The following is a 23,936-nucleotide window of genomic DNA, read 5'->3' as shown; positions in this document are numbered from 1 at the left end:
CGAGCCCACCCGCTGGCGGTGATGCAGGGCAGTCTGGAGCGAGTGCTGACATCTGGTCCGGACTGAAGGACCTGCCAATGATTACTGACATGTCGTTTACTGTCACTGCATATGATTCTCTCACCATTGAAAGAATGGTGAAGGATTATATGAGTGACCGCATCCAAGTAGGCACGTCAGACAGTCCAAAAAAGAAAAACTCTTTTGCTGCGCCTGTGTTTGTCAATAAACTAATCAATCTCAAATAAAATGAACCTGGAACTGATAGTGAAAAAGTAACGGGTCACGTGATGAAACGCGTCAGGACTCCTCCCCCACGTTTTTCCACTGAACACCTTTCCAGGTAGATTTGGGACGCAGATTTCCCTGCCTGCATTTCATCAGCGGCAGTGACGAGCGAACAACCATTGGCACTTAATCGAACTGTGGGATCTGTACAGCGGCAATTACCGGCCTTTTCATCCTTCATACTGCTGACTGCTGGCGGACGGTGCACGTCCAGGCAGTCCGAAAGGAAACACCACAGCGCAGCCGGATCTCTGTGGACGGCTTTTCATCTAACGGCTTTACGGCCGCCGCCCGCCCCAGTCTGCACGGTATACACCGGATGCTCAACAGCAGGTTAATTGGGCAAAATTTAGCGGCTAGTGGATATATCCATACACACCACGTACCTTCCAGTTGCACAACTTACTGGGCAAAATTTTGGACTCACCCAGGGACGCTCGGTTTCACCAGCCCTTTTTGGAGAGGTAATTCTTTCATTCCACACCGTCAATTTATGCTACTAATCTTTATTGAAGCTCAGTTCTAAAACGTACAGCCACTGTGTCATATCCTGGAACTATATCCAAAATTTAGCAACAGTGTTTCTAAAGGACTGTAATATATCGTTACACTGTGAATTTTTAAATCATCTAGTTCAGTGGAAGTTTGAATGCTATACATAATAATGGTTATAGCTTAGACAATTTATGTAATTCTATACACTTCTAAACACATGTATGTGGTCATTTTAGAGAGTTATTATCAATAATTATCTACATTAGAGGGTATTTTTATCAATTATTGTGAATAATAAATATATATACTTTTTATTAATTTAATGAATTCTTTGGTTGTTTTTGAAACTGTGAAAACATGGTGTGTGGATTTTCATGAGCGCCTCTATTAATTCTTTACGTCAGACAGTCCGTACGTATACTGGCAGGAAAAAGAGGCAATTTGGAGGCCCTTGTACAAACTGGCTTTATTTTACCTAAGTTGCCCCCCTCCAGTGTGTACTCCGAAAGAGTGTTTAGTGCAGCCGCTCACCTTGTCAGCAATCGGCGTACAAGGTTGCTTCCAGAAAATGTGGAGTAGATGATGTTCATCAAAATGAATTATAATCAATTCCTCCGTGGAGACATTCACCAGCAATTGCCTCCAGAAAGTACACAGGGACCTGAGATGGTGGATTCCAGTGGGGACAAATTAATAATCTGTGAGGAGGGGGATGTACACAGTGAAAGGGGTGAGGAATCGGAGGATGGTGATGAGGTGGCCATCTTGCCTCTGTAGAGCCAGTTTGTGCAAGGAGAGATTGATTGCTTCTTTTTTGGTGGGGGCCCAAACCAACCCGTCATTTCAGTCACAGTCGTGTGGCAGACCCTGTCGCTGAAATGATGGGTTTGTTAAAGTGTGCATGTCCTGTTTATACAACATAAGGGTGGGTGGGACGGCCCAAGGACAACTCCATCTTGCACCTCTTTTTTCTTTTCTTTTTCTTTGCATCATGTGCTCTTTGGGGACTATTTTTTTGAAGTGCCATCCTGCCTGACACTGCAGTGCCACTCCTAGATGGGCCAGGTGTTTGTGTCGGCCACTTGGGTCGATTAGCTTAGTCACACAGCTACCTCATTGTGCCTCTTTTTTTCTTTGCATCATGTGCTGTTTGGGGACTATTTTTTTGAAGTGCCATCCTGCCTGACACTGCAGTGCCACTCCTAGATGGGCCAGGTGTTTGTGTCGGCCACTTCGGTCGCTTAGCTTAGTCACACAGCTACCTCATTGTGCCTCTTTTTTTCTTTGCATCATGTGCTGTTTGGGGACTATTTTTTTGAAGTGCCATCCTGCCTGAAGTCAGTGCCACTCCTAGATGGGCCAGTTGTTTGTGTCGGCCACTTGGGTCGCTTAGCTTAGTCATCCAGCGACCTTGGTGCAAATTTTAGGACTAAAAATAATATTGTGAGGTGTTCAGAATAGACTGAAAATGAGTGTAAATTATGGTTATTGAGGTTAATAATACTATGGGATCAAAATGACCCCCAAATTCTATTATTTAAGCTGTTTTTAAGGGTTTTTTGTACAAAAAACACCCGAATCCAAAACACATCCGAATCTGACCAAAAAATTTCAGGGAGGTTTTGCCAAAACGCGCCCGAATCCAAAACACGGCCGCTGAACCAAATCCAAAACCAAAACACAAAACCCGAAAAATTTCCGGTGCACATCACTAGGGATATATATATATATATATATATATATAGATAGATAGAGAGAGAGAGAGAGAGAGAGAGGAGAGAGATACAGTTGTGCTCATAAATTTACATACCCTAGCAGAATTTGTGATTTTCTGGCTATTTGTCAGAGAATATGAATGATAACTCACAAACTTTTCTTTCACTCATGGGGGTATATTTACTAAAATTCGTGTTTGAGTCTGTTTGTGTAGTGTTTAAACTCATTTTTTATCAGGTGCATTTTCATGCAACTTTTTGAAACTATATACGCTAAATTATGAAGCAGTCGAGATTATAGTTTTCGTGTTTCCCGATGTCGATGTCAGTCGTTTTTTTTGGCACATTTGCGGCCGTCATTGTCGTTTGCATACGTATTTTTGTTGTTTTTACTGGTTTATTTTCTATGTTAAACGCGGCAGGGTTACTTATCAACTTCGGCCGCATTTTCACTTTTAGTTTCGATTTTCATCCCCGTTCGTGATTGGTTGTGTTTCAGATGTAGGAGTATCTGTGCGCAACCATATAAATACTAGAGATGAGCGGGTTCGGTTTCTCTGAATCCGAACCCGCCAGAACTTCATGTTTTTTTTCACGGGTCCGAGCGACTCGGATCTTCCCGCCTTGCTCGGTTAACCCGAGCGCGCCCGAACGTCATCATGACGCTGTCGGATTCTCGCGAGGCTCGGATTCTATCGCGAGACTCGGATTCTATATAAGGAGCCGCGCGTCGCCGCCATTTTCACACGTGCATTGAGATTGATAGGGAGAGGACGTGGCTGGCGTCCTCTCCGTTTAGAATAGATTAGAGAGACACTTGATTTACTAATTTTGGGGAGCATTAGGAGTACTCAGTACAGTGCAGAGTTTTGCTGATAGTGACCAGTGACCACCAGTTTTATTTATAATCCGTTCTCTGCCTGAAAAAAGCGATACACAGCACACAGTGACTCAGTCACATACCATATCTGTGTGCACTGCTCAGGCTCAGGCCAGTGTGCTGCATCATCTATTATCTATATATAATATTATATATATCTGTCTGACTGCTCAGCTCACACAGCTTATAATTGTGGGGGAGACTGGGGAGCACTACTGCAGTGCCAGTTATAGGTTATAGCTGGAGCCAGGAGTACATAATATATTATATAGTGAGTGACCACCAGACACACAGTGCAGTTTATTTAATATATCCGTTCTCTGCCTGAAAAAAGCGATACACACAGTGACTCAGTCAGTCACATACCATATCTGTGTGCACTGCTCAGGCTCAGGCCAGTGTGCTGCATCATCTATATATATTATATATCTGTCTGACTGCTCAGCTCACACAGCTTATAATTGTGGGGGAGACTGGGGAGCACTACTGCAGTGCCAGTTATAGGTTATAGCAGGAGCCAGGAGTACATAATATTATATTAAAATTAAACAGTGCACACTTTTGCTGCAGGAGTGCCACTGCCAGTGTGACTAGTGACCAGTGACCTGACCACCAGTATATATAATATTAGTAGTATACTATCTCTTTATCAACCAGTCTATATTAGCAGCAGACACAGTACAGTGCGGTAGTTCACGGCTGTGGCTACCTCTGTGTCGGCACTCGGCAGCCCGTCCATAATTGTATATACCACCTAACCGTGGTTTTTTTTTCTTTCTTTATACATACATACTAGTTACGAGTATACTATCTCTTTATCAACCAGTCTATATATTAGCAGCAGACACAGTACAGTGCAGTAGTTCACGGCTGTGGCTACCTCTGTGTCGGCACTCGGCAGCCCGTCCATAATTGTATATACCACCTAACCGTGGTTTTTTTCTCTTTCTTTATACATACATACTAGTTACGAGTATACTATCTCTTTATCAACCAGTCTATATATTAGCAGCAGACACAGTACAGTGCGGTAGTTCACGGCTGTGGCTACCTCTGTGTCGGCACTCGGCAGCCCGTCCATAATTGTATATACCACCTAACCGTGGTTTTTTTCTCTTTCTTTATACATACATACTAGTTACGAGTATACTATCTCTTTATCAACCAGTCTATATATTAGCAGCAGACACAGTACAGTGCGGTAGTTCACGGCTGTGGCTACCTCTGTGTCGGCACTCGGCAGCCCGTCCATAATTGTATATACCACCTAACCGTCGTTTTTTTTTCTTTCTTTATACATACATACTAGTTACGAGTATACTATCTCTTTATCAACCAGTCTATATATTAGCAGCAGACACAGTACAGTGCGGTAGTTCACGGCTGTGGCTACCTCTGTGTCGGCACTCGGCAGCCCGTCCATAATTGTATATACCACCTAACCGTGGTTTTTTTTTCTTTCTTTATACATACATACTAGTTACGAGTATACTATCTCTTTATCAACCAGTCTATATTAGCAGCAGACACAGTACAGTGCGGTAGTTCACGGCTGTGGCTACCTCTGTGTCGGCACTCGGCAGCCCGTCCATAATTGTATATACCACCTAACCGTGGTTTTTTTTTCTTTCTTTATACATACATACTAGTTACGAGTATACTATCTCTTTATCAACCAGTCTATATATTAGCAGCAGACACAGTACAGTGCGGTAGTTCACGGCTGTGGCTACCTCTGTGTCGGCACTCGGCAGCCCGTCCATAATTGTATATACCACCTAACCGTGGTTTTTTTTTCTTTCTTTATACATACATACTAGTTACGAGTATACTATCTCTTTATCAACCAGTCTATATATTAGCAGCAGACACAGTACAGTGCGGTAGTTCACGGCTGTGGCTACCTCTGTGTCGGCACTCGGCAGCCCGTCCATAATTGTATATACCACCTAACCGTGGTTTTTTTTTCTTTCTTTATACATACATACTAGTTACGAGTATACTATCTCTTTATCAACCAGTCTATATATTAGCAGCAGACACAGTACAGTGCGGTAGTTCACGGCTGTGGCTACCTCTGTGTCGGCACTCGGCAGCCCGTCCATAATTGTATATACCACCTAACCGTGGTTTTTTTTTCTTTCTTTATACATACATACTAGTTACGAGTATACTATCTCTTTATCAACCAGTCTATATTAGCAGCAGACACAGTACAGTGCGGTAGTTCACGGCTGTGGCTACCTCTGTGTCGGCACTCGGCAGCCCGTCCATAATTGTATATACCACCTAACCGTGGTTTTTTTTTCTTTCTTTATACATACATACTAGTTACGAGTATACTATCTCTTTATCAACCAGTCTATATATTAGCAGCAGACACAGTACAGTGCGGTAGTTCACGGCTGTGGCTACCTCTGTGTCGGCACTCGGCAGCCCGTCCATAATTGTATATACCACCTAACCGTGGTTTTTTTTTCTTTCTTTATACATACATACTAGTTACGAGTATACTATCTCTTTATCAACCAGTCTATATATTAGCAGCAGACACAGTACAGTGCGGTAGTTCACGGCTGTGGCTACCTCTGTGTCGGCACTCGGCAGCCCGTCCATAATTGTATACTAGTATCCAATCCATCCATCTCCATTGTTTACCTGAGGTGCCTTTTAGTTGTGCCTATTAAAATATGGAGAACAAAAATGTTGAGGTTCCAAAATTAGGGAAAGATCAAGATCCACTTCCACCTCGTGCTGAAGCTGCTGCCACTAGTCATGGCCGAGACGATGAAATGCCAGCAACGTCGTCTGCCAAGGCCGATGCCCAATGTCATAGTACAGAGCATGTCAAATCCAAAACACCAAATATCAGTAAAAAAAGGACTCCAAAACCTAAAATAAAATTGTCGGAGGAGAAGCGTAAACTTGCCAATATGCCATTTACCACACGGAGTGGCAAGGAACGGCTGAGGCCCTGGCCTATGTTCATGGCTAGTGGTTCAGCTTCACATGAGGATGGAAGCACTCAGCCTCTCGCTAGAAAAATGAAAAGACTCAAGCTGGCAAAAGCAGCACAGCAAAGAACTGTGCATTCTTCGAAATCCCAAATCCACAAGGAGAGTCCAATTGTGTCGGTTGCGATGCCTGACCTTCCCAACACTGGACGTGAAGAGCATGCACCTTCCACCATTTGCACGCCCCCTGCAAGTGCTGGAAGGAGCACCCGCAGTCCAGTTCCTGATAGTCAGATTGAAGATGTCAGTGTTGAAGTACACCAGGATGAGGAGGATATGGGTGTTGCTGGCGCTGGGGAGGAAATTGACCAGGAGGATTCTGATGGTGAGGTGGTTTGTTTAAGTCAGGCACCCGGGGAGACACCTGTTGTCCGTGGGAGGAATATGGCCGTTGACATGCCAGGTGAAAATACCAAAAAAATCAGCTCTTCGGTGTGGAGGTATTTCACCAGAAATGCGGACAACAGGTGTCAAGCCGTGTGTTCCCTTTGTCAAGCTGTAATAAGTAGGGGTAAGGACGTTAACCACCTCGGAACATCCTCCCTTATACGTCACCTGCAGCGCATTCATAATAAGTCAGTGACAAGTTCAAAAACTTTGGGTGAGAGCGGAAGCAGTCCACTGACCAGTAAATCCCTTCCTCTTGTAACCAAGCTCACGCAAACCACCCCACCAACTCCCTCAGTGTCAATTTCCTCCTTCCCCAGGAATGCCAATAGTCCTGCAGGCCATGTCACTGGCAATTCTGACGAGTCCTCTCCTGCCTGGGATTCCTCCAAAGCATCCTTGCGTGTAACGCCTACTGCTGCTGGCGCTGCTGTTGTTGCCGCTGGGAGTCGATGGTCATCCCAGAGGGGAAGTCGTAAGCCCACTTGTACTACTTCCAGTAAGCAATTGACTGTTCAACAGTCCTTTGCGAGGAAGATGAAATATCACAGCAGTCATCCTACTGCAAAGCGGATAACTGAGTCCTTGACAACTATGTTGGTGTTAGACGTGCGTCCGGTATCCGCCGTTAGTTCACAGGGAACTAGACAATTTATTGAGGCAGTGTGCCCCCGTTACCAAATACCATCTAGGTTCCACTTCTCTAGGCAGGCGATACCGAGAATGTACACGGACGTCAGAAAAAGACTCACCAGTGTCCTAAAAAATGCAGTTGTACCCAATGTCCACTTAACCACGGACATGTGGACAAGTGGAGCAGGGCAGGGTCAGGACTATATGACTGTGACAGCCCACTGGGTAGATGTATGGACTCCCGCCGCAAGAACAGCAGCGGCGGCACCAGTAGCAGCATCTCGCAAACGCCAACTCTTTCCTAGGCAGGCTACGCTTTGTATCACCGCTTTCCAGAATACGCACACAGCTGAAAACCTCTTACGGCAACTGAGGAAGATCATCGCGGAATGGCTTACCCCAATTGGACTCTCCTGTGGATTTGTGGCATCGGACAACGCCAGCAATATTGTGTGTGCATTAAATATGGGCAAATTCCAGCACGTCCCATGTTTTGCACATACCTTGAATTTGGTGGTGCAGAATTTTTAAAAAAACGACAGGGGCGTGCAAGAGATGCTGTCGGTGGCCAGAAAAATTGCGGGACACTTTCGGCGTACAGGCACCACGTACAGAAGACTGGAGCACCACCAAAAACTACTGAACCTGCCCTGCCATCATCTGAAGCAAGAAGTGGTAACGAGGTGGAATTCAACCCTCTATATGCTTCAGAGGTTGGAGGAGCAGCAAAAGGCCATTCAAGCCTATACAATTGAGCACGATATAGTAGGTGGAATGCACCTGTCTCAAGTGCAGTGGAGAATGATTTCAACGTTGTGCAAGGTTCTGATGCCCTTTGAACTTGCCACACGTGAAGTCAGTTCAGACACTGCCAGCCTGAGTCAGGTCATTCCCCTCATCAGGCTTTTGCAGAAGAAGCTGGAGGCATTGAAGAAGGAGCTAAAAGGGAGCGATTCCGCTAGGCATGTGGGACTTGTGGATGCAGCCCTTAATTCGCTTAACAAGGATTCACGGGTGGTCAATCTGTTGAAATCAGAGCACTACATTTTGGCCACCGTGCTCGATCCTAGATTTAAAGCCTACCTTGGATCTTTCTTTCCGGCAGACACAGGTCTGCTGGGGTTGAAAGACCTGCTGGTGACAAAATTGTCAAGTCAAGCGGAACGCGACCTGTCAACATCTCCTCCTTCACATTCTCCCGCAACTGGGGGTGCGAGGAAAAGGCTCAGAATTCCGAGCCCACCCGCTGGCGGTGATGCAGGGCAGTCTGGAGCGACTGCTGATGCTGACATCTGGTCCGGACTGAAGGACCTGACAACGATTACGGACATGTCGTCTACTGTCACTGCATATGATTCTCTCAACATTGATAGAATGGTGGAGGATTATATGAGTGACCGCATCCAAGTAGGCACGTCACACAGTCCGTACTTATACTGGCAGGAAAAAGAGGCAATTTGGAGGCCCTTGCACAAACTGGCTTTATTCTACCTAAGTTGCCCTCCCACAAGTGTGTACTCCGAAAGAGTGTTTAGTGCCGCCGCTCACCTTGTCAGCAATCGGCGTACGAGGTTACATCCAGAAAATGTGGAGAAGATGATGTTCATTAAAATGAATTATAATCAATTCCTCCGCGGAGACATTGACCAGCAGCAATTGCCTCCACAAAGTACACAGGGAGCTGAGATGGTGGATTCCAGTGGGGACGAATTGATAATCTGTGAGGAGGGGGATGTACACGGTGATATATCGGAGGGTGAAGATGAGGTGGACATCTTGCCTCTGTAGAGCCAGTTTGTGCAAGGAGAGATTAATTGCTTCTTTTTTGGGGGGGGTCCAAACCAACCCGTCATATCAGTCACAGTCGTGTGGCAGACCCTGTCACTGAAATGATGGGTTGGTTAAAGTGTGCATGTCCTGTTTTGTTTATACAACATAAGGGTGGGTGGGAGGGCCCAAGGACAATTCCATCTTGCACCTCTTTTTTCTTTACTTTTTCTTTGCATCATGTGCTGATTGGGGAGGGTTTTTTGGAAGGGACATCCTGCGTGACACTGCAGTGCCACTCCTAGATGGGCCTGGTGTTTGTGTCGGCCACTAGGGTCGCTAATCTTACTCACACAGTCAGCTACCTCATTGCGCCTCTTTTTTTCTTTGCGTCATGTGCTGTTTGGGGAGGGTTTTTTGGAAGGGACATCCTGCGTGACACTGCAGTGCCACTCCTAGATGGGCCCGGTGTTTGTGTCGGCCACTAGGGTCGCTAATCTTACTCACACAGCTACCTCATTGCGCCTCTTTTTTTCTTTGCGTCATGTGCTGTTTGGGGAGGGTTTTTTGGAAGGGACATCCTGCGTGACACTGCAGTGCCACTCCTAGATGGGCCCGGTGTTTGTGTCGGCCACTAGGGTCGCTAATCTTACTCACACAGCTACCTCATTGCGCCTCTTTTTTTCTTTGCGTCATGTGCTGTTTGGGGAGGGTTTTTTGGAAGGGACATCCTGCGTGACACTGCAGTGCCACTCCTAGATGGGCCCGGTGTTTGTGTCGGCCACTAGGGTCGCTAATCTTACTCACACAGTCAGCTACCTCATTGCGCCTCTTTTTTTCTTTGCGTCATGTGCTGTTTGGGGAGGGTTTTTTGGAAGGGACATCCTGCGTGACACTGCAGTGCCACTCCTAGATGGGCCCGGTGTTTGTGTCGGCCACTAGGGTCGCTTATCTTACTCACACAGCGACCTCGGTGCAAATTTTAGGACTAAAAATAATATTGTGAGGTGTGAAGTATTCAGAATAGACTGAAAATGAGTGTAAATTATGGTTTTTGAGGTTAATAATACTTTGGGATCAAAATGACCCCCAAATTCTATGATTTAAGCTGTTTTTTAGTGTTTTTTGAAAAAAACACCCGAATCCAAAACACACCCGAATCCGACAAAAAAAATTCGGTGAGGTTTTGCCAAAACGCGTTCGAACCCAAAACACGGCCGCGGAACCGAACCCAAAACCAAAACACAAAACCCGAAAAATTTCAGGCGCTCATCTCTAATAAATACGCCCAAAACCGTCCGCACCTCATGGGTTTAGTTAGTGGTGAGGAGGGAGGTTGAGCTGTGGAGGTTGGTGAGTAGTTGGTTTGGTGAGGAGTTTTTTGGGCGATCTCTGAGTGTAGTATTGTGTTTGAAAGTAGTCTTGTCATTCTTGTAGTCTTGTTTTTTTTGGTTTTGTCTCATTTTTTGTTCAATTTTTCTTTGATTTATAGTCCCTTGTCAGTGTGTGTGTGTGTGTGTGTGTGTGTGTGTGTGTGTGTGTGTGTGTGTGTGTGTGTGTGTGTGAGAGTTGTGCAGTTGTAGTGGAGGAGTGTGAGGGTTTTTTTTTTCTGTGTTAATTGTTGAACCACACAATTACAGTATGTCTGACTCAGAGGTGGGAAAGGTGGCTGAGGTGAGTGAGGTGGAGGGTGTGAGTGAGGGGAAGGAAGTTGGTCAGGTGAGGAGGTGAGTGAGAGTGAGGTTAGTGAGGTTGAGGAGGTGGGTGAGGTTGCTGCAGCAGCCTCAAGTGACAGTGATAGTGACAGTCAGAGAGCTCCGCAGCCACGCACCACTACTAAGACTGGGCGGAAAGTAAAGTTTAGTTATGCTGAAAATGTGGCATTGGTGCGGGAGCTGATGAAGTATCAGCGGAAGCTATTTGGGCCTGAGTCCGCCAAGGTGCCAACACGGAAGAAGACGGTGTTGTGGGCGAAAGTTGTTGCTGCTGTAAATAGTGAGGGGGTGGTCAAGCGGATGGAGGACACGTGCCGCAAACGGTACTATGACATAAAGCGACGTGTCAAGTCCAAAATGGCGAAGGAGGCGAAGTCGGCTCGCAAAACCGGTGGTGGACCGCCCTATATTGCCAGATATCTGGACTATGAGAAGCCCATGCGGAGTTTAATACCTCCTGAAGTAGTATCTGCAACCCATGTCCGTGATTCCGATCTGCCCAGGAAGGATGGTGAGCATGTGTATTTGTCTTAACATTCTATTACCTTACTTCTGTCATTATTTTTTGGGGAAATGTGTGTCATGTGATGGTGCATATTACTCCCATCTTCATGTGTGCGTCAGCAAAGACATTGTTTTGGTTAATGTTTTCTACAAAATCCAATATAACATAGGCCCTCATTCCGAGTTGTTCGCTCGCAAGCTGCTTTTAGCAGCTTTGCACACGCTAAGCCGCCGCCTACTGGGAGTGAATCTTAGCTTATCAAAATTGCGAACGAAAGATTAGCAAAATTGCGAATAGACACTTCTTAGCAGTTTCTGAGTAGCTCCACACTTACTCGGCATCTGCGATCAGTTCAGTGCTTGTCGTTCCTGGTTTGACGTCACAAACACACCCAGCGTTCGCCCAGACACTCCTCCGTTTCTCCAGCCACTCCCGCGTTTTTCCCAGAAACGGTAGCGTTTTTTCGCACACACCCATAAAACGGCCTGTTTCCGCCCAGAAACACCCACTTCCTGTCAATCACATTACGATCACCAGAACGAAGAAAAAACTTCGTAATGCCGTGAGTAAAATACCTAACTACATAGCAAATTTACTTGGCGCAGTCGCACTGCGGACATTGCGCATGCGCATTAGCGACTAATCGCTCCATTGCGAAAGAAAAATAACGAGCGAACAACTCGGAATGACCACCATAGTACTTTATTGTATGTCATGTGGTTTTTTAACAGTACATTTTCCATGTGTAGTTTGGACCTGGTGTGTCATTGAATTGTCCAGCAATAATGTTTTACATTACAGTTGCAAGTTGGACTATGTTTTTTTGATTTCAGTTATCCATGTGCAATGTTTGAAAAACAGTGGTTGACATGTTAGAGGCTGGAGTAGTGCAAAGTGGCTTTCAAGCCAGTTACATGTGTAATTTCATTAGTACTGTATGTAATCTTGTTTAAGACAAACCCACTATTTTTTGGTTCATTTAGAGCAGAGGTTCTCAAACTCGGTCCTCGGGGGCCCACACAGTGCATGTTTTGCAGGTCTCCTCACAGAATCGCAAGTGAAATAATTAGCTCCACCTGTGGACCTTTTAAAATGTGTCAGTGAGTAATTAATACACCTGTGCACCTGCTGGGTTACCTGCAAAACATGCACTGTGTGGGCTCCCGAGGACCGAGTTTGAGAACCTCTGATTTAGAGTGTGTATTTGTACCCTGACACAACACTGCAGACTTAGTTACCGTAATATTATGATGTTTTTTTTAAATTTTGGTTTGTTTTTTTGCTCATATTGGGGGTAATTCCAAGTTGATGGCAGCAGGAAAATTTTTAGCAGTTGGGCAAAACCATGTGCACTGCAGGGGAGGCAGATATAACATGTGCAGAAAGAGTTAGATTTGGGTGGGTTATTTTGTTTCTGTGCAGGGTAAATACTGGCTACTTTATATTTACACTGCAATTTAGATTGCAGATTGAACACACCACACCCAAATCTAACTCTCTCTGCACATGTTATATCTGCCTCCCCTGCAGTGCACATGGTTTTGCCCAACTGCTAACCAAATTCCTGCTGCGATCAACTTGGAATTACCCTCCTTGTGCTAATGTGTGTTTGGAGTGCCACATCACAGAGCATTTTCTATATTGCATCTTTCATTAATTACATAACATTTATAAATGAAGATGTCTGTGTTTTGGCTTGTTAGCGTATGTATTAGTAATTGTGGGGCAGATTTATTAAGCCTGGTGAAGTGATAAAGTGGAAGTTGATAAATTACCAACCAATCAGCTCATAACTTCCATGTTAGAGGCTGGGTTTTAAAAATGACAGTTAGGAGCTGATTGGCTGGTGCTTTATCACCTTCCACTTGATCACTTCACCAGGCTTAATAAATCTGCCCCTGTTTCCTATGTCTGTGTCCTGTACATTATTTCCTGTGTTGCACTTTCCATAGTGCATATGGCTATTGGCCAATGTGTGTGTGTTTTTTTAAAATATTTTATGGTTTTGTTCTGAAATTATTCCCACATAAATAAGCATCCATTTTTGAAAGATTTAATGTTTCTAAACATAATGGGTGGATGTATCAACAATAGCATGAATAAATGAGTTCTTTTATTTGTTTCATTATTTACAGTGTTGAAAAAAAGCAGTACTGGTCGACCTACAGTCACTCCTATGACATCTGATGATGATGACGCTGCGGAAGCAGGTAAAGTGTCCATTGTAGTATAGGTTATGTTTGTAAAGGAATGGCCATAACAAAAGTACACTTTAAATCCTAGGTCCATCAAAAGAAGTCTTGAGCAGCAGAAGGCGGACTCCTGTAGCACACCAAACAATAATACATGTGGCAACAAAGAAAGCAAGGTCTGATGTCCAATCACAACCACAGCAGTCTACCCCGCCATGAAGATTGTCTACAGTTTCTTCAGTCCCACCACTCCAAATTTTGGTCACACCTCCAAGACGCCAACCACACCCCCCTCATCTTGATTGTGAGTAAGAAACTGTATTGTAAAAAAAATTAATAATCTCATAATAATCCATTTAATTAGACTAAGTAACTCTAAATTCAACAAAATCTGCTATACTTACCGGAAAAAAAACATCAAATGGATTCTGAGCAAAATGGCCTTGTCCACATCCAGTAAAGATATGTATGTCTACTTCAGCCATACAGCAGCAGATTGTGTGGAAGATGCTGCAACATAAACACATGTGTAAGCTTGGCAAACAGTAAGGTTTTTTTTTTAAATTTAACTTATGTGTTTGTCCTAACATTGGCACCAACATGCCAAAACATTACTATGTTTCTGTTGAAAAACACTATAAGGCAACACATTATGATTTAAAGTGTGTTTTTATGGTGGAGTATGTCTGATCTACCATACAACTCATGTGCTTGCTTTAAGAATGAAGTAACCAGACACATTTGCCACAAACAGGAATATGTCTGTATTTAAGTTCTGAGTGATGATGTTGCTATGCTGGATATCTGAAAGCACCATATAAATACATGTGTTCCATGTTTATTGCTTTGCTTTAATTTCTCAAACATATGTCTAACGCCAAAATGGTTCTAATTCCAGATTCTAGTACTGGTACCAGCATCCCAATACAACAGCAGCAACACGGTGACATGGATGAGACAATCATGTTACAAATGCAGCCATTAATCGAAGGAATCAGCCACCCAGCACCTGTGAGTACACCACCACAGCAAAGCACTCCACCACCACAACACAGCCCAACAACACAAGTAGCACAAGGCCCTGATCAAGTGTTTTGGGACAGTTGGGCTACACAGCAAGCCACTAATCAAGAATGCCTGCGTAGGCAGACCCAAATTTTTGCTAACCTACCATCTCACCTCAGAAGAATCAGCAGAAATATCAGTCACCAAAATGAACCAACCACCAGAATTGCCAATACCATGGAAATCATGCGTGCAGACATTACACATGTCATGGGCAACTTACAACGCATAATGGAAGAACAGCACAGACAACAGCAAAGCTACATCAACATCTTAGAAAACAATCAAATGATCAATGAATCTATCACCAGAATTTTAGAAAATCAAAATGCTGCAACACGTGAACTCAATGCCACCCTCACTAACCTCAATGAAACACTCAGATCCCAGCACCAGCAGCAACCAAGCAGCAGTTCTGGTACGACTACCCCTATTCTATCGCCAGTGTCCTCACCACCAAGGCGCTCCAACAGAGCACGCCAACATGACAGTGGTAAAGGTAAAGGCCAGTCCAAGCAGCCAACCCCCACATAAAAAAAATAAAAAATAGAGACACCGATTTCTGTATAGAGAAGAAAAGAAACACAGTAAGTGTAGGTTTGTCACAATATATAAAACATTTAGCACCTTGTCAATTTGTTCAACATCATTAATTATAAGTGTTACAAACAACAACAGGATTTTTTGCAACACATTTATTCTTTAACATCTTTGTATTTTTTTGGAGGAGGAAAAAGTTATTTGATCTGCACATTGATCTTAGCATGCAGAAACCAGACCACTTGATTTTTTTCTAATCATTACTCTTTCTAGAGTCCAATCATTCTCAGATGCTGCAGACAGACTAATTGGCAGCCATGCAGAATGTCTTTAGCATGCAGAAACCAGACCACTTGATTTTTTTCCTAATCATTACTCTTTCTAGATTCCAATCATTCTCAGATTCTGCAGACAGACTAATTGGCAGCCATGCAGAATGTCTTTAGCATGCAGAAACCAGACCACTTGATTTTTTTCTAATCATTACTCTTTCTAGATTCCATTCATTCTCAGATTATGCAGACAGACTAATTGGCAGCCATGCAGATTCTACCATGACCAATCGAACGTACAATGTGAATTTTAACTCTTTTACATTTCTTCTCTAGACGACATTACAAGAATAACACAATTGAGTTGGCTAAAAAGGTCCTAATATGTTGTGAAAATTTTTAGATAATTCAGTCCCAAAATGAATTACATTATTGTTGTGCCATGTTTGTGTGTGTTAAAAATGAGTAATCAGATTATTACACATGATGCAGAAACAAAGAAATTGTAAATATTTTAATGTACAAAAATAATGGGTCTAATAATGGATATATGTTGAAAACTGTGTATTGACTTACAAATCAGCAAGTTTACTCCAGCAAACATAACAAAATAAATTATTTTTGATGATACTAACTTTGTGTCCCTTAAATACAATGGAGCATCACACATAGGGACACATGTATTCCTCAAGGCTAACATATTATATGTGGAGAAGTGTTACATTAGGACATTACACACATTCATAAAGTTAAATACTAAAAAAAATTACTATGTTGATTATGTGTGCTTTTACTAAATTATCAGGACAAGTTTATTAACACTTATCCAGACTTCATGCATGCCACTCATAATCTGTTGTTTAGAGATTTAAAATAAACACAATACACATGCTACATTTGTTTTGCATTAAGCGAAGGGAAAGTTTGTAAGTCTCAAGGAGACAGACACATTCTGAGTAATGGTTTTTAAATGAAAAATGGGGCAACATATATTTAGGCTTACACAACAAATGAAAGAAGCTAACAAAACTCGCCTTAAAAATAACTATTTATCAGGTCTTGCCTAACCTGCCTCCCTACATCTGTACTCCAAGTATCACCAGATTTCTCTAATTCCTCTGCTTGCTGGCTGCTTTCTTCATCCTCCTCCTCCTCATCAACATGTGACAGATCTTGTTGCAAACACATGTTATGAAGAAAGCAGCAGCAGAACACAATTTGGGTCACCTTCAAGGGACTATACAACAAAAGGCCACCAGACTTATCCAGACACCGAAACCTAGGTTTCATCACACCAAAACATCTTTCTATCACATTCTGTGTGGACTTATGTGCATGATTGCAATTGTGTTCAGCAGGAGTGTCAGGTCGGGACAATGGAGTTAGAAGCCAAGAGAAACAGCCATATCCTCCATCACCTAAAAGACAGATATAGTAACGTGATTCATGTTAAGATACAGCAACACATAAGTAACACACTGTATTTGGACAAAGTATACACAGGCCTACACATATCAAATTACATACCCAGCAGCCATCCATCTGGCATTTGTCCGTCCTCAAACTTATCAAAGAGGGATGACTGACTGAGGATGAAGGAGTCATGGCAGTCCCCAGGGTAACCAGCAACAACACTCATTATTTTGAGTTTTGCATCACAAACCACCTGCACATTTGTGAAGTGCTCTAGATGACGATTAGTATAGATGTGCTGTCTGCCCCTAGGTGGTCTCAGCTGAATGTGTGTGCAATCTATGGCTCCCAGCACGTTAGGGATGCCAGCAAGCTCATAGAAATCTACCCTGACATGCCACTGAGACTTCTGGGTAGGGAAGCAGATTGAGGCATCGATGTGGGGCTGCAAAACAGCCAACACCTGTATGTATATTTGATAGAAAATAAAACATGAGATTTTAGGACAGAACTGGCCACTGAGAGTAATTAAAAACAACCAAAAACAGAGGAGATAGTTAGGTATACATCACCTGTGTTAATATTCTAGAAAATGTGGGCTGTGAGATTCCTATGACATCCCCAGACACAGCCTGAAAGCTCCCAGTAGCCATAAAGTGCAACACAGCAGGAGTTTGTGCAGAAAAAGAAAAGAAGCGATGTGGGCGCTCGGAGGGGATAATAGTACAACGGCTGCTGGTTTTTTAAATATACAAATTTGTTTATTGGTAAAATAATATTTCTAAAAAATAGACACTGAATGGCTGAATGCCTTTACATTACATATACACAGTTAAAAATGAAAATAAGACATATAGATAAAATAAAGGACTGTGTCCTAGACCTCAGAACTTGCTGGTAATTAGACACAAAGCCTAATGTGTGTTAGTTTTTTGCATGCATAAGCCAGCTGTTAGCGGCTATAAAGAGTTAATGCATATTGAGCTCAAAGTGCAAATTGAAAAGAGAAAGGCTGGTTAGTACTTGTTAGAGCCTGTTAATACTTCACCAATGCAGAGCTGATATGTGGAGTGTTCAATGATATGGCTAGTGATGATATCAAATGGGCTGGATCCATGTCTGTCTCATGTCCATAAAGCTTGCTTAGTCCGCTGGCTGGCTTAGTGACCGACCGCTCTGCGGCGGTTCCCTTAGGCAGGTCCTGCTGTTGGTGGTGCAGTGTGCTAGCAGCTGACACTGGGCCAGGGTAGGACGGAGACAGAGAGTCCAACGCGCAAGTCCTGGGTAGCAGGGGACGCTGTGATGCCGCGTTCCACGGCTTCTGGGTTCGGGGCTTCCGGCTGCGTTCCACCTGCGTTCCACAGTCGTATGGGTTACCTGACGTGTTTCTCCGCCTCCAAAGTGGGTGGTTTCATCAGAGGTAAGTGGTAAAGTGGGCAGCCAGAAGGGTGGCTAGTATTTCTCAAAAATTATATAAAATATAATATATTTAAAAAAACAACAATATTATTTTATGCTAACCTTTGAATTAATCAGCGCCCACATCCATCTTTGGAGTTTGTGCAGGCCTGAGACAGGGCGTGAGCATGCTGTCCCAGGATCTATGCCCAGTTTGACAAGGTCATACAGACGGAAAATGTTGTTACGATTTAGACGGAACATCTGTATGACCCTATCATTGGACAATGCGTTCAAGTTTAAACGCCCCGTAAAAAAATGAGGCCTGCGCAGCCTCCGCGGAACCTGTACAACCTGCTCACCATGTTCAGTTTCTTGGCCCTGGTTACTTACAGGCTGAGTCTGAGGAATCCCACAGCACACAAAAGATCACTGGCCCACAATCCTGCTGCCATTTCTGAGTGTAGGTTGTTGGAAATGGGCCTAAGATCCTTTTATAGGCATCCTAATTCAGGTGTGAATGATTTGTAAGTGGCAACACATGTAAACACGCCTGAAAAAAGCAGGTCTATTTTTTTGCCACTTTTTTTAACGAATCGCAAAAAAATACGACCGCAATTGAGCACTCAGAGACTAACACCCAAATACGAATAAATAGTGAATACCCGTGTTGTATGAAATAACAGCCGCGTTTGACCGATGGTCTATTCATTCGTATTTCTGAACTTTGCCATTAAAACCATTATGAATAGCCCAAACACTGCCGAGATTTGAGATTAGTGAATTCCCGTGTTGGGACTTAGAAAAAAAACACAAATCGGACAAACTCGGATTATTAGTAAATATAGGCCAGGGTTAGTGGTTGGGTGAAGCCATTTATTGTCAAACAACTGTGTTTACTCTTTTTAAATCACAATGACAACAGAAACTACCCAAATGACCCTGATCAAAAGTTTACATACCCTGGAGATTTTGGCCTGATAACATGCACACAAGTTGACACAAAGGGCTGAAACACACGAGCCGGCTTTTGCCAGCCGGGAAAAAGCAGGAAGGCTTTTTCCCGTGCTGGCATTGTAATGAACAGTGTGAGGTGTAGGGTCCTTTAACACTGCACGGCCCCAGCCCGGCTGCTAGATTGCAGCCGGAAATATCCACTGGGAGGTCCGACTGCCGGGCCGGGGCCGTGCCGCCTTTGCAGCCAGTGGACCGTGTGTGTGAAGGGGAGCTTTCACACACAACTTTTTTCCAAGCTGTGTCTAATGCTGCGCATGCACACAGCATCACGCATGGCTCAAAGCCGTTGTGTGTGATAGACTCTGCCGGATGGCAAAAAGCCGGATGAAGTTTGTCCGGCTTTTTGCCATCTGGGAGAAACCGGCGCGTGTGATACAGCCCAAACGGGTTTGAATGGCTACTAAAGGTAACCATCCTCACCTGTGATCTGTTTGCTTGTAATCAGTGTGTGTGTATAAAAGGTCAGTGAGTTTCTGGACTCCTGAAAGACCCTTCCATCTTTCATCCAGTGCTGCACTGACGTGTCTGACGTGTCTGGATTCTGAGTCATGGGGAAAGCAAAAGAATTGTCAAAGGATCTGTGGGAAAAGGTAATTGAACTGTATAAAACAGGAAAGGGATATAAAAAGATATCCAAGCAACTGAGAATGCCAATCAGCAGTGTTCAAACTCTAATTAAGAAGTGGAAAATGAGGGATTCTGTGGAAACTAATTCACGGTCAGGTAGACCAACAAAAATTTCAGCCACAACTGCCAGGAAAATTGTTCAGGATGCAAAGAAAAATCCACAAATAACTTCAGATGAAATACAGGACTCTCTGAAATAAAGTGTTGTGGTTGTTTCAAGATGCACAATAAGGAGGCATTTGAAGAAAAATGGTCTGCATGGTCAAGTCGCCAGAAGAAAGCCATTACTATGCAAATGCCACAAAGCATCCCGCTTACAATACTCCAAACAGCACAGAGACAAGCCTCAAAACTTCTGGAACAAAGTCATTTGGAGTGATGAGACCAAAATTTAACTTTTTGGCCACAACCATAAACGTTACATTTGGAGAGGAGTCAACAAGGCCTATGATGAAAGGTACACCATTCCTACTGTGAAACACGGAGGTGGATTGCTGATGTTTTGGTGATGTGTGAGCTACAAAGGCACTGGAAACTTGGTCAAAATTGATGGCAAGATGAATGCAGCATGTTATCAGAAAATACTGGAGGAAAATTTGCACTCATCAGCCCGGAAGCTGCGCATGGGACGTACTTGGACGTTCCAACATGACAATGGTCCAAAACACAAGGCCAAGTCGACCTGTCATTGGCTACAGCAGAATAAAGTGAAGGTTCTGGAGTGGCCATCTCAGTCTCCTGACCTCAATATCATTGAGCCACTCTGGGGAGATCTCAAACGTGCAGTTCATGCAAGACAGCCCAAGAATTTACAGGAACTGGAGGCTTTTTGCCAAGAAGAATGGCCAGCTTTACCATCTGAGAAAATAAAGAACCTCATCCACAACTACCACAAAAGACTTCAAGCTGTCATTGATGTTAAAGGGGGCAATACACGATATTAAGAACTGCGGTATGTAAACTTTTGATCAGGGTCATTTGGGTAGTTTCTGTTGTTATTATGATTTAAAAAGAGTAAACACAGTTGTTTGACAATAAATGGCTTCACCCAACCACTAACCATGAGTGAAAGAAAAGTTTGTGAGTTATCATTCATATTCTCTGACAAATGGCCAGAAAATCACAAATTCTGATAGGGTATGTAAACTTATGAGCACAACTATATATATATATATATATATATATATATATAGTGTGTGTGTGCGTGTGTGTGTGTGTGTGTGTGTGTGTGTGTGTTTTAGTCTATTATACTTAATGAATGTCTCTAGACAGCTGAATATTAATATCAGGTTTACTGTTGATTATATATTGTTTTACTGTAATTAAGGTTATGTAATTTTTTTCATATTGTTTGGCTTGACTATTGTACCATGCTTGTTGATCACTTTAAAATGATGCCTGCTTATATTTTAACTCTTTTTTTGTATGAAGTGATATACAGCACTGTGCAAAAGTTTCAGGCAGGTGTGAAAAAAATGCTGTAAAGTCAACTCTTTAAAAAACATAAGTGTTAATAGTTTATTTTTATCAATTAACAAAATGCAAAGTGAATGAACAGGAGAGAAATCTAAATCAAAACAGTGTTTGGTGCGACCAACCGTTGCCTTCAAAACGGCATCAATTCTTCTAGGTATACTTGCACACAGTTTTAGAAGGAACTCGGCAGCGAGGTTGTTCCAAATGGGTTGGATAAAAGATCCTGGCGCACGGGTTGCTGGCAGTTAAGATACCAACGCCGGCATCCTGATGATGAAGATCCTGACAGGTGTGAGTTATGCATTCTAACTCACTTCCCTAACCCTTCCTTACCGCAGCCTAAGCCTAACCTCCCGCATTAGTGCCTAAACCTAACCTCCCCAGTTAGTGCCTAAACTTAATCCCCCACACCCCACAGCCTAACCTTTCCCCCTTGGTGCCTAAACCTAGACCGCTCTATCTGCAGCCTGACCCTAACCTTCCCCCCCCCAGCAACCTAACCCTACCCCGCCCCCCCCCTCCCCCCCGTCTTCCCCGATGGTGGCTAAAGTCAAACCCCCACAGCTTATTCCTAGCTTCCCAGCTACAGTATAGTTACCTTCGGTTTCCCGGCTGTCAGAATTTCCGGTGTCTGGATCTATTAACAATTCTATTTCTGAAAGCATTCTTACGTTGCAGCATTTTTTCCACACCTGCCTAAAACTTTTGCACAGTACTGTAGTAATATACAGTAGTTATAGGCAGATACAGTAAATCGTTTTATTATAGCACCTGGTAGCATTTAGTATTAATTAAGCCTGTTTAATATGTAATTTTAGCTTTATTCTATTGTTCGTAACTGAGTCTGCTTTGAATAGGTCTGCTCTGAAGTAAATACAGCGATATATGGAGCAGATTAGCAGCAGCATTTTCTATAACATGGGTATTGCAGAGTATAGTCATTTAGGTTTAATTAATACGGTATGTTATACATTAATGCTGTTTTTGATTTCCATACTGTTGCCGCATTACTGTTCTACTATTTAAATGTTTTATATAATTTGTCCTGCAGCATTGGATTCTTTTACTGTGTCACAATGGTGATAGTATGTCAAAATATGGTCATGCCCCCTGGAGATGCCCCCGATACTGGCGCTTCGACACATACAGTGATGTCACTGGGTCTCTGTCCAGGAGCTTTGGTGGGTAAAGTGAGCACTGGTCAATCACTATATAAGGTATGTAATATTTGATATCTGTGTCTTGGTAAAAGGGTTTGCACCCAAAAATGTCAATACACCACACTGGTGTCCGCTCATTTTTTGCTTTGTATGATGTGTGTGTGTGTGTGTGTGTGTGTGTGTGTGTGTGTGTGTGTGTGTTTGTTTGTATGTATGTGTGTACACCACTTCATGGCAACAGTAAAATATACTTGCTCTTTACAGTTTACAATTCCTCTTCACATTCTTTACTCTAATCTCTGTCCTCTATCCTCAATACTGTACTTCCCAGTTCACATCCCAGTTTTATGCCCACCCCTCTAGACTGAAGTATAAGCTATCATGACTAGGGCCCCCATGCTCTTGGTGGATCAATGCTTGAAGTGCACAGGGTCATTAAGTGGTACTCTTTATAACTATCACTCACTTAGTTGTAATCAAATTGTACAGTTTGATTTTTTTCTCCCTGTACTGTCTGAATGATCCTTTTCATTTAGTATTTTTTGTTTATTCCATTTTAATTTTTCCTGTAATGCTGGATACACACTGAATGATAGATATATTGTTCAATCAAATGATCAGAAGACATATCTTTAAATGATCGGCGTTGTCATGACTGACCGGCTAATTCTCCAGATATTTCAATCTGAAAATCGTCACCAGTGATTTATGGTTACCTCAGCATGTGCGGTTAATCAAACATAGTAACTGCCACCAGCAAAGGAAAAAAATCTTTGGTGTACTGACACCAAATAGTCCCTTTCGGCTGCCTGCATAAAGAATTCTTAATTGCACACTGACTTACACTTAGGTACGTAGCTTTGACCTCACAGGCTCACAAATTCACAAGGAGACACGGAGAATACGCCAGATTACATTTTTTCAATCCCAAAAATATTTCCAAGGTTTAATTACAAAAATTATAATATTACAAATATGTACAACAGGTTATACAGTAAACAATCGCAGAAAATTCAAAAGGATGAATGTAAGAAAACCAGAGCCATAACATCACTTACGTTAGAGAACTCTGTCCTGAAGCAGCCACTGGAAGCATTGGGCACATTAACAGATTTTGTGACTATCCTTAGGCAGAAATACACGCTGAAGGCTCAGGGAAGATCTTAGATATCTTCTTCCAACTGCATAGCCCCGCCCTCTTGTTTTAACTATTTTGTTGCTTGGCACTGGACATCAATGAATCAGTCGCTCAGTATATAAGGGGGGGGGGGGGGATTGGCATATTTCAACTGGACACAAAATTTCCTTTCATCTTTAGATGTAAAATTCTACTCTCATTTACTCTCACTGACCAAGCTTGACCAGGTCTTGTTATTT

The 23,936-nt window shown here is 43.1% G+C and overlaps 1 protein-coding gene across 1 annotated transcript in view; it reads right to left on the bottom strand.

The window, feature by feature from the left end:
* RBP3 (retinol binding protein 3) overlaps positions 1–22,064 on the bottom strand; it is a 187,948-nt gene extending 165,884 nt beyond the window's left edge. The window contains exon 1 of the mRNA XM_063963114.1: positions 21,998–22,064. Within this exon, the coding sequence (XP_063819184.1) occupies positions 21,998–22,064 (67 nt within the window). The remainder of the gene's footprint in view (positions 1–21,997) is intronic.
* Between the last annotated feature and the right edge of the window lie 1,872 nt (positions 22,065–23,936).

This window comes from Pseudophryne corroboree, chromosome 3, assembly GCF_028390025.1.
Source record: "Pseudophryne corroboree isolate aPseCor3 chromosome 3, aPseCor3.hap2, whole genome shotgun sequence".
Taxonomy (NCBI): domain Eukaryota; kingdom Metazoa; phylum Chordata; class Amphibia; order Anura; family Myobatrachidae; genus Pseudophryne; species Pseudophryne corroboree.
This window is presented reverse-complemented; position numbering and strand designations above follow the sequence as displayed.